The following is a 12,514-nucleotide window of genomic DNA, read 5'->3' as shown; positions in this document are numbered from 1 at the left end:
GACTCTGTACCGGTACCCCTGTATATAGCCTCCACATTGACTCTGTACCGGTACCCCTGTATATAGCCTCCACATTGACTCTGTACCGGTACCCCTGTATATAGCCTCCACATTGACTCTGTACCGGTACCCCTGTATATAGCCTCCACATTGACTCTGTACCGGTACCCCTGTATATAGCCTCCACATTGACTCTGTACCGGTACCCCTGTATAGCCTCCACATTGACTCTGTACCGGTACCCCTGTATATAGCCTCCACATTGACTCTGTACCGGTACCCCTGTATATAGCCTCCACATTGACTCTGTACCGGTACCCCTGTATATAGCCTCCACATTGACTCTGTACCGGTACCCCTGTATATAGCCTCCACATTGACTCTGTACCGGTACCCCTGTATATAGCCTCCACATTGACTCTGTACCGGTACCCCTGTATATAGCCTCCACATTGACTCTGTACCGGTACCCCTGTATATAGCCTCCACATTGACTCTGTACCGGTACCCCTGTATATAGCCTCCACATTGACTCTGTACCGGTACCCCTGTATATAGCCTCCACATTGACTCTGTACCGGTACCCCTGTATATAGCCCCGCTTTAACTATTTGTTATTAACTGCATTGTTGGTTAAGGGCTTGTAAGTAAGCATTTCACTGTAAGGTCTACACCTGTTGTATTCGGCGCAAGTGACAAATAAAATTAGATTTTATTAGATTTTTAGAAAGAAAGAAAAAAGCTCTTGACCTGACTTGCTGTTCAAAGATGTCTAGAAATGCACACATATTGTAATCTTGTAGGAAGCAACCACTCCCCCATTACTGACTAGAAATTTGCTATAACAGGGCTAATAACTCACTTACTAGCAAAGAATATGAACAAATGTACACACCTGGCTGGCTACATGCAGCTCTAAGAAGCGCATCTACTCATGCTGTAAACACAGACCAGTTCAAAGTGACTGACACAGATCCATATATGGCAATGGTGTATTTGCATATAGGGATTCTGCAGCTCTGATTGATTATGGCGCACCGGTCTGTGTAGAGTATGGGCCTGAGTCGTGCCTGTCAATGCAATTGAATCCTACTCCAATGCGTTCTGCCTACACAAGAATCTCTTGCATAGTTTGCTTTGTTTCAGTATGTTGCATTGAAAGCGGCTAATATTGCGTTCATTTCGTTCACCATTAGCACAGTAGAGGGGAACGTTGATAATGTTAACTAAAGGGGGAAACTAGAAAGTTGAGTGAAGTTCAATCTCGACCTTCTCTGCGCAGGCTGATTTTTATTTTGCACGGCAGTCCTGGGGGAGCTGCACGCCTGCACACATGCGCAGCTTAGAGGGAACATTGCCCATAACATGATGCAGCAACCACTATGTTTGAAAATATGAAAATTGGTACTCAGTATCATGTTGTATTGGATTTGCCCCAAACATAACACTTTGTATTCAAGACAAAATGTGAATTGTTTTGCCACATTTTTTGCAGTATTACTTTAGTGACTTATTCAGTTTGGGAATACTTTTTCTTCTGTCCATGCTTCCTTCTTTTCACTCTGTCAATTAGGTTAGTATTGTGGAGTAACTACAATGCTGTTGATCCATCCTCAGTTTTCTCCTATCACAGCCATTAAACTCTGCAACTATTTTAAAGTCACCATTGGACTGGCAACTGAGTTAGGAAGGATGCCTATATCTTTTCAGTGACTGGGTGTATTGATACACCATCCAAAGTGAAATGAATAACTTCACCATGCACAAAGGGATATACAATGTCTGCTTACCAATATGTGCCCTTTTCTTGCGAGGCATTGGAAAACCTCCCTGGTCTTTGTGGTTGAATCTGTGTTTGAAATTCAGTACTCGACCGAGGGACCTTACAGATAATTGTAAGTGTGGGTACAGATGAGGTAGTCATTAAAAAATAATGTTAAACACTATTACAGCACACAGTTTGAGTCGATGCAACGTATTATGTGACATGTTAAGCATATTCTTACTCCTGAACTTATTTAGGTCATAACAAAGGGTTGAATACTTATTGCCGTAAGACATTCCAGCTATTCATTTTTTATTCATGTGTAAAAATGGCTAAAAACATAATTCCACTTTGACATTATCGGGTATTGTCTCTCAATTTAATCAATTTAACATTCAGGATGGTACACAACAAAATGTGGAAAAGGTCAAGGGGTGTAAATACTTTCTGAAGGCACTGAATATACACTGAGTGTACAAATTATTAAGAACATCTTCCTAATATTGCCCTCAGAACAGCCTCAATTCGTCTGGGCATGGTCCACAAGGTGTTGAAAGCGTTCCACAGGGATGCTGGCCCTAGTTGACTCCAACGCTTCCCACAGTTGTGTCAAGTTGGCTGGATGTCCTTTGGGTGGTGGAACATTCTTGATACACACAGGAAACAGTTGAACATGAAAAACCCAGTTGCGTTGCAGTTCTTGACAAACTCAAACTGGTGCGCCTGGCACCTACTACCATACCCCGTTCAAAGGCACTTCAATCTGTTGTCTTAACCATTCCCTCTCTGAATGGCACACAATCCATATCTCAATTGTATCAAGGCATACAAATCTTTCTTTAACTTGTCTCCTCCCCTTCATCTACACTGACGGAAGTGGATTTGACAGGTGACATGTATAAGAGCTCATAACTTTCACCAGGATTCACATGTTCAGTCTGTGTAATTGAAAGAGCAGGTGTTCCTCATGTTTTGTACACTTTGTGTGTATATGTATAAAACGTTATTTTTTCCCCCTCTTTTGTTAATGAATATTACTTACAGAAACCGATTAAATGATTTTGGCCAAGGGATCAGTGGAATAAGTTTAAAGGGTGTAATAAAATACAATGTAATATTATGAATCTATCATTTATGGTATTAACACTAGGCAACATGGACCTGGCAGACACACTCGGATATTTGTGAAAAATACATTTTTAAAATACACCTGGTAAAGTTTTCTCTCTGCCTCATTTGTAAAATTGCAGGAAATTAGCTTGAAAACTGCAATTCCAAGAGGCGAACCTTTAAAATGTTCCTTCCCAGGGCCCGAAACTTGGTTAGTTCGGCCATGCACGGCCGAATTCATTGTAAAACTCCTATTTTCTTTATCTCACTTGAGTTGTGTTCTGATTATGAGGGGGTCCCCGATTAATTTGCTATTACAATAGGTGTCCCCAGTCCCAAAAGTTTGAGAACCCCTGCCCTAATAAACACTACCCTAGCCTCAGAGACCACTCGTAGCAGAAATATTTAGCTATGGGATAACCTCTGCACATCGTCAATGGTCTGTGATCTCTGATGGGAGATGAGCCTAAGTCAGTAAGTAAGTAGCCTAAACTTAACCAGGGTGGTTTACCAATTATTTCTTTGGCCGCCTCTCCTTCCAGTTCTCTGCTGCCAATGACTGGAACGAACTACAAAAATCTCTGAAACTGGAAACACTTATCTCCCTCACTAGCTTTAAGCACCAACTGTCAGAGCAGCTCACAGATCACTGCACCTGTACATAGCCCACCTATAATTTAGCCCAAACAACTACCTCTTTCCCTACTGTATTTAATGTATTTATTTATTTTGCTCCTTTGCACCCCATTATTTGTATTTCTACTTTGCACATTCTTCCATTGCAAATCTACCATTCCAGTGTTTTACTTGCTATATTGTATTTACTTTGCCACCATAGCCTTTTTTTGCCTTTACCTCCCTTATCTCACCTCATTTGCTCACATCGTATATAGACTTGTTTATACTGTATTATTGACTGTATGTTTGTTTTACTCCATGTGTAACTCTGTGTCGAACTGCTTTGCTTTATCTTGGCCAGGTCGCAATTGCAAATGAGAACTTGTTCTCAACTTGCCTACCTGGTTAAATAAAGGTGAAATAAATAAAATAAAATAAATAAAAGGACTGGAGCCCTGGTAGCCATTCTGGCCAATAAGCTAGTATGTGACAGCCACTGAGGTAATGTCGAGTATATGAAAATATCAGTTTAACAGATAGCTGGACGTGTCTATCTTGGACATGACTACAGACATGATTAGAATTAGACAAAATAACAGTTGCCTGTTATACTGAACAAAAATATAAACGCAACATGGAAAAATGTCATTGATTTTACTGAAATTAATTCATTAGGTCTTAATCTATGGATTTCACATTAATGGGAATACAGCTAAGCATCTGTTGGCCATAGATAGCTTTTGTTTTTAAATGGGCCTCACAATGGGCCTCAGGCTCTTGTCACGGTATTTCTGTGCATTCAAATTGCCATTGATAAAATGCAATTGTGTTCGTTGTCCATAGCTTATGCCTGCCCATACCATAACCCCACTGCCACCATCGGGCACTCTGTTCACAAAGTTGACATCGGCTAACTGCTCGTCCACACAACAACATACACGTAGTCTGCGGTTGTGAGGCTAGTTGGACGTACTGACAAATTCTATAAAACGACGTTGGAGGCAGCTTCTGGTAGAGAAATTAACATTAAATTCTCTGGCAACAGCTCTGGTGGATATTCCTGGAGTCATCATGCCAATTGCACGCTCCCTCAAAACTTGAGACATCTGTGGCATTGTGTTGCGTGACAAAACTGCCCATTTTCGAGTGGCCATTTATGGTCCCCAACACAAGGTGCACCTGTGTAATTATCATACTGTTTAATCAGATTCCTGATATGCCACACCCGTCAGTGTGTTTTTGGTGATTATGGAACATTTCTGAGATCTTTTATTTCAGCTCATGAAACATAGGACCAACACTTCACATGTTGCGATTATATTTTTGTTCAGTGTAATAATAACTGACAGACCACACTCTCTATAACACCCTATCCCCCCCCCATCTCTGTTTACCTACATTGAAGTATCATTAAAAAGGCTTCTTTAACATTTATTATGATTTTAATTTGTATTTCTTATAAGATTCCAAGAACCGTAACAAGACAGAAATGAGCAGGTGAGAATAATTAGCATCAGACTGCTTTACTTCATATTACAAGCTCACTAAAGTTTACAGTTTTTCTAAATTCCAAGAAAACTGTGGTAAAATGTATTGATAACAGAACAACAGCTAACAAATACCCATCTGGAATCATTTTAAAGAATCATTAATTAACTATTGTGTTTTTGTTTTTGTTTTTGTGTGTGTGTGTGTGTGTGTGTGTGTGTGTGTGTGTGTGTGTGTGTGTGTGTGTGTGTGTGTGTGTGTGTGTGTGTGTGTGTGTGTGTGTGTGTGTGTGTGTGTGTGTGTGTGTGTGTGTGTGTGTGTGTGTGCACTGCAGGCATTGACATCCTTTCCAAGCCAGGCACATTTACTCCTCTATGCTGGGGTCCCCTCACTCTCTCCATCTCCCTGTCTTACCTCGACCTAACAAGTTGCTTTCTGTTTATACACTCAGTATCTCTCTCCTTTTTCACAATGTTTTCCTCTGCTGGATAAAATTAGATGGGATGGTATGGAGAAGCCACACACATACACATCAATCAATATCCTTATCCACTATACATGCATGCACACACACACACACACACACACCACACACACACTACTCTGTCCATCTTCTCTAACTTGTTAATGACTAGTCCTGCTGTGTGAGGTGGAGAGTCAACCCAACCGAACAGAGTACCATGGGATGTGGTTTGGACTGGAAAGACAGAGTTGGCCGTGCTGAGTCTGTTGACTTGAGCTGGTTGAAGATCAGGTTCTTTAATTTTGTATTATATTGATTGGTGTGTAAAAGATTGGAATGCTCAACCCTGAATTCTACCTTATAAACAGTGTTTTTGGTTGCAGCGATTATCAGGGCATATGTTTCACTTCAAATAACAACTGGCTGCAATGATTTAAATATTTATAGAAATAGATCTTTCAAGACTATTATCCAATGAGTTTGAATGTATTTCCTTTTATATTTTACAGGCCATATTTCTGGCTTTTACACAAAACAGAGGTTGTGGCTGTTGCTTGGATACCACACCAATCGCTATTCTTAATCATCCCCACTCTCTATGACCGATTAAAAAAAGACAATTAACTGAAAGATGCAATATGGAAATACTTTGAAACCAAAACTCAACCCCAAGTAATCTATTTCTAAAAAAACTAATTTGGTCCACTATCCGCTAAATCAGGTGTTATAGTGTTGGGATGGGAAGAAAAGCCTGCACACAGCCTGCAGTTACCCAAATCAATCTCTGCTGTGCATGGATGCAATTATAACCAAGAGGATGAAAGAGAGAGATGGATCAGGCAAGAACATTATGGGATAAGCAGAGGAAGAGAGAGAGACCATTCAGGAGGAAGGATAGTACAAATGTGAAAAATGAGTGAGAAGTAGTAGAAAGGTACCAGCTGTTTTCGGTTTTCCTCCAGGCAGAGTCCAAGAACACCCAGGAAGGATCCAAACGCCAACTGCAGAGATCAAATAGAACAGCCACTGTTAGAGAGATGCCAGCGGTTGGCTCTTATTGTAGAGAACTTTATGCACTATTAAAAGCCATGCAAATCAAGAGATAAATAACAACTCTGTTCACTGATGTTATTGTTATGCAAAGATTATCCCCTGGTGGACTACTACTACTACAGAATTGGAAGTGTCAATGAACTGTGCAGTTGAATCACTAATGTACCCACAAATCAGAATTGAGTTGTGGTGATCCAGCTGAAGAAATGCCAAGGTTTAAAACATGGACATAATAGAAAATGAACCTGTTAACAACATGGCTGTGGTGCCGTAGAACTCTCGGAAAGGAATGGGCTGTGTGGGATAACGAGTAGCAGTAGTTCTGGTGTTTGGGTTTTTCGTCACTGGTTATTTGGACAAATGGCAATTTCGCAGTTGTTAGCATATTTTGAATTTCCGAAGGGAAGGGGACATTCGGGCCGGGCCGTAACTTGCAAAGAGAGAAGGTGGAGCGTCTCGTTCTAGCATCTCTTGATCCAATCTCTTAACACATATGGACCCACAACTTAATCGAGCAGCTGACCAATTACATAAAACTTTAGTTCTGGGTCAAACGAGATTATACACTTGGAAATGATCTGTCTTTAAATGTATATCAAATCTACTGGAAATATTTACTGGCTGTGATGCAAATAACAGCTGAAATATATGTTGTTTGTCTGTCATGTGCTATAAGATCAGGGTTTGTTCTCACAACATTTATGAGACTTTAATTGTCATAATTTGGAAGACATCTTGTTTTGCGGACAACGACTCACAAACCACAGTTTCCCCATCCGTGAATCATTTCTGGAGACCTGCCTTCTTGGCATTGCAACTTCTTTATTTTCTTAAGGTCTGTGTTGTTTTTTTATGACAAAAAGAGAGAACTTTTGTGAAAATGTGTTTGTTGTTATTAATAGTTCATTTATATGTATAGTGAGTAATTTTCAACAAAATGGCAGATGAACATACAGTGCCTTGCGAAAGTATTCGGCCCCCTTGAACTTTGCGACCTTTTGCCACATTTCAGGCTTCAAACATAAAGATATAAAACTGTATTTTTTGTGAAGAATCAACAACAAGTGGGACACAATCATGAAGTGGAACGACATTTATTGGATATTTCAAACTTTTTTAACAAATCAAAAACTGAAAAATTGGGCGTGCAAAATTATTCAGCCCCCTTAAGTTAATACTTTGTAGCGCCACCTTTTGCTGCGATTACAGCTGTAAGTCGCTTGGGGTATGTCTCTATCAGTTTTGCACATCGAGAGACTGAACATTTTTCCCATTCCTCCTTGCAAAACAGCTCGAGCTCAGTGAGGTTGGATGGAGAACATTTGTGAACAGCAGTTTTCAGTTCTTTCCACAGATTCTCGATTGGATTCAGGTCTGGACTTTGACTTGGCCATTCTAACACCTGGATATGTTTATTTTTGAACCATTCCATTGTAGATTTTGCTTTATGTTTTGGATCATTGTCTTGTTTGTTGGAAGACAAATCTCCGTCCCAGTCTCAGGTCTTTTGCAGACTCCATCAGGTTTTCTTCCAGAATGGTCCTGTATTTGGCTCCATCCATCTTCCAATCAATTTTAACCATCATCCCTGTCCCTGCTGAAGAAAAGCAGGCCCAAACCATGATGCTGCCACCACCATGTTTGACAGTGGGGATGGTGTTCAGGGTGATGGGCTGTGTTGCTTTTACGCCAAACATAACGTTTTGCATTGTTGCCAAAAAGTTCAATTTTGGTTTCATCTGACCAGAGCACCTTCTTCCACATGTTTGGTGTGTCTCCCAGGTGGCTTGTGGCAAACTTTAAACGACACTTTTTATGGATATCTTTAAGAAATGGCTTTCTTCTTGCCACTCTTCCATAAAGGCCAGATTTGTGCAAAATACGACTGATTGTTGTCCTATGGACAGAGTCTCCCACCTCAGCTGTAGATCTCTGCAGTTCATCCAGAGTGATCATGGGCCTCTTGGCTGCATCTCTGATCAGTCTTCTCCTTGTATGAGCTGAAAGTTTAGAGGGACGGCCAGGTCTTGGTAGATTTGCAGTGGTCTGATACTCCTTCCATTTCAATATTATCGCTTGCACAGTGCTCCTTGGGATGTTTAAAGCTTGGGAAATCTTTTGTATCCAAATCCGGCTTTAAACTTCTTCACAACAGTATCTCGGACCTGCCTGGTGTGTTCCTTGTTCTTCATGATGCTCTCTGCGCTTTTAACGGACCTCAGGTGCAGGTGCATTTATACGGAGACTTGATTACACACAGGTGGATTGTATTTATCATCATTAGTCATTTAGGTCAACATTGGATCATTCAGAGATCCTCACTGAACTTCTGGAGAGAGTTTGCTGCACTGAAAGTAAAGGGGCTGAATAATTTTGCACGCCCAATTTTTCAGTTTTTGATTTGTTAAAAAAGTTTGAAATATCCAATAAATGTTGTTCCACTTCATGATTGTGTCCCACTTGTTGTTGATTCTTTACAAAAAAAATACAGTTTTATATCTTTATGTTTGAAGCCTGAAATGTGGCAAAAGGTCGCAAAGTTCAAGGGGGCCGAATACTTTCGCAAGGCACTGTAAGTATGATGATGATGATAATGATGAAGATGTACTTACAATGACTCCAGAGGTGTATCCGGTGATGCTGAGGCTCTCTGTGCGAGTGGTGGTGTAGATCCCCAGAATGACCAGGACCAGGGACAGACAGAGCATGCCCAGTACCAGCCATATCGCCATCCTGTTCCTCCTCTTCATCAGTTCTGAACCCACAGATGCATAATGAGTCACAATACCATTTCACTGTACAATATATCCAGGTGAGTTAAAGAAGGGTTAACACTTGGGGTCCTAGGAGGATAACCAGAAGGGGCCCACTAAGATTTGTCCTCAGTATCCACGTTGGCCCCACATGTGATTGCCATGTTGGGTTTTATGTGGGCTCATATTTGGCTTCATACCCACGTGTGGAGCCAACCTGGAACCTGAGGAAAAAACGTTTTGGGTCCCTGTTGGGTTTTACTCATGGGGCCTAAGGAAAAGCCGTTCACTAACCCATTTGGGCCCCACATGGAAATGTTGGATGGGACCATTTATGATCAAAACAAAATAAAAAGTGACATGTTTTACTGAGAATCTAGCACAGAGAGGGAGCAGATATGGTCCAGTCCATGATTTACTATTTTCTAAATAATATAGATTATTAATATGATAATTCCACATCTGTAAAACAGCTCTACCAAGTCTGCAAATGGATAATTAGCCAGTATAATAACCACAATAGGCTGAATTCTAATTTGCGATCAGTTAAACGTCATTACAACAATGTACATCTTAAAAATGAAAGGTAAAACCTGCAAATAGATGTCATATTTTCTTTATTTGATTAATGATTAGGCAAAGCTGCTTTGGGAATTATAGGCTAGGTCAAAATTCTGCACACATAATGTTTTTAAATAAGTATATAACTTACATAGTTTTCATGTACACAGACAAAAATCACTTGCATTTTCCTTCACCAAAACGAAATCCTTTCAACTAAGCTATTTAATTGTTGCTGTCATAATTTACAAAGCGTAATATGGCAAAAAACAATAATAATCTAATTCGCAGTATAGCCTACCTGCTTGACTGAGAGCGGGCTTCTCCCGATCCGCTGCGTCCCGAATGGCTCCGGTTGTCATGCTCCCCAAACGGATGCTCCACGGAGTAGTATAATATCCACAATATCCCTGAGTGAGCCAATGCGCTACGTCTACTGTGCTGATATCAGAATACCTCCGCACGGTCTGTTGAGCATGGAGCTCTTCAAATGTTTTAAGAGCACTGCGCGCACGGTTGGCCAACGTGTTACCAAATATGCACGCGTAAAATCCCGCTCCTAGTAGGCTACAGCTGCGATGATGCGCTGCTCACTTGTTACAAAAGGACTAGGCTAATAATGGGCGTTTTCTTCTTGTCATTGAATCTTACTGTGAATGCTTTTATGGTTTATTGAATTGTCCGGTTAAAAAAACAAACGCTAATCTTATGTGAAATTGCATGGGCTATTTTTTACACTCCTACATTACTATACCTTGAGATGTTTAAACAAAAATTAAGATGAACCTACATGTGTTTTAGATTCAACATCATGTATCTATTAGTCGTGGATGTTTCTTAGTTTTTTGGTGTTTTAATTATGAATGTGGCCCACTCGCTCTCCGACTTTCCTCTGTGGTTCTGCTTAAAGCCTAGATCATTATTATTGTATATGTACTCGTCTGTTACATTATTCTGTATGAATCTTTCTGAAAAATCAGATGATGATTTGATAATGTACAATTTAAGCACACGAGAAAGGTGAAAGTTGTCATATAAATCTAGATGGATGAGATTGCATGGACAGAAACTAGATTTAGACATGAGTACCGCTGATTTCCCTTGTTTGGGAGAAACACTCCTAATTTTAATACAACGTAATAATAGTAATACAACGCAATAATGTGGACCATTAAACATCATTATTAAATATGTTCAGCTAAGCTGCAGTTCATGTCAACATGCAACAAATTTTCTCCATGCATTTGTAATTTTGAATGGGAAAAACTCTAGGCCCAATTGGTACAGCCTCCTGGCCATGCTGGGTCATGTAATGTATGTAATATCTTATGCAATACCTAGATGTGCACAATGTTACATTTTTCAGTACATCTAAAGGATGTCATTTTCACTTGATGGGTGATTAGGGTTGCAAAACTACCAGTAATTTACCAAAGTTACCAGCATTTTCAGACACTTTGATAATTAACAGGTAATCTGTGGCAATCTATGGTAACTTTGGACTTTTATACTTGAATAACTAATATTTTCATATAAAGTATTAATTTTGTATATCCGTATTGTCCATGAATGTCTAGTGGATCAAACATATAGTTCAAGAGAAAATAGCCTAATTAATAAACAAAGCATCTAATCAACAATGGCGTTATTTTCTATTCACTCCAACTCTTCCAACTATAGACTTATTTCGCAAATGCCACCAGTTCGTCACCAAAATATTTACAACAAAGACATTAATATAGCTAGTCAAATAAATAAGTGGTGAAAAATATAAAGGATATTTAAAGCTGAAACCTAAATATTAAACACCAATGGTATTCACTAAGTAGATTAGTTATATTTAGGATAATGTTTTACAGTTTTATCGTTCTATTATATATTTTTTGTATTATATATTTTTATGGGCTATATATACAGTGGGGCAAAAAAGTATTTAGTATACTTATTTTATACTTATTTTCCACCATAATTTGCAAATACATTCATTAAAAATCCTACAATGTGATTGTGTCTGTCATAGTTGAAGTGTATCTATGATGAAAATTACAGGCCTCTCTCATCTTTTTAAGTGGGAGAACTTGCAGAATTGGCGGCTGACTAAATACTTTTTTGCCCCACTGTATATTGTACCTGTGATAAAGCCAAACAGGGGGCGGAGATAATCATACACTGGATAATCTGAAGTACCCAAAAAGCCCACTAGATGTCATCTGACAACTTTCAAGGATTTTATGTAATTTACTCATAATTCTGGTGGTTGAACAATGCTTGACTTGGCAGGGGCTCACAGGAGCTGTGTACCGGCACCTCAAATGTTCAACTGCTTGAGTTCCTGTTCCTCTGAGAATATAAACTCAAAAGTATTGTCAGAATGAATATATTTCCACGGCTGAATATCTGTAGACATAGGAGGGCTATCCATATCAACATGAAATTATATTTACAGACACTAGCATTTTTTTCCCCCTGGCTGAGTATATAGATAAATATGCTGTCTCTTACTGGAGTCCCTTGTGAAACCTAACTAGCGAACCATCCATTGATCACATTTAAACATAAATTATCTGGGCTCCTGAAAGGACTGATCTCTAGAATATACAAACAACTTTTGGAAAGCTCATATTCTGAGCTAACCATTAAAAAAGTATGGTCCACAGATCTAATTGAATCTGAACAAGCCTTTAACTGGAACAGAATATGAAT

The 12,514-nt window shown here is 39.5% G+C and overlaps 1 protein-coding gene across 1 annotated transcript in view; it reads right to left on the bottom strand.

Moving 5' to 3' along the window:
• Window positions 1-10,311, bottom strand: part of LOC109905578 (transmembrane protein 255B) — a 31,878-nt gene extending 21,567 nt beyond the window's left edge. Inside the window, exons 1-3 of the mRNA XM_020503027.2 lie at window positions 10,113-10,311; window positions 9,110-9,252; window positions 6,383-6,445 (exon numbers count right to left, since the gene is read on the bottom strand). Of these exons, the coding sequence (XP_020358616.1) occupies window positions 6,383-6,445; window positions 9,110-9,252; window positions 10,113-10,173 (267 nt within the window). The 5' untranslated portion in view covers window positions 10,174-10,311. The remainder of the gene's footprint in view (window positions 1-6,382; window positions 6,446-9,109; window positions 9,253-10,112) is intronic.
• Window positions 10,312-12,514: the final 2,203 nt, after the last annotated feature.

The sequence above is a fragment of the Oncorhynchus kisutch genome, linkage group LG15 (genome assembly GCF_002021735.2).
Source record: "Oncorhynchus kisutch isolate 150728-3 linkage group LG15, Okis_V2, whole genome shotgun sequence".
In the NCBI taxonomy this organism is placed as follows: Eukaryota; Metazoa; Chordata; class Actinopteri; order Salmoniformes; family Salmonidae; genus Oncorhynchus; species Oncorhynchus kisutch.
This window is presented reverse-complemented; position numbering and strand designations above follow the sequence as displayed.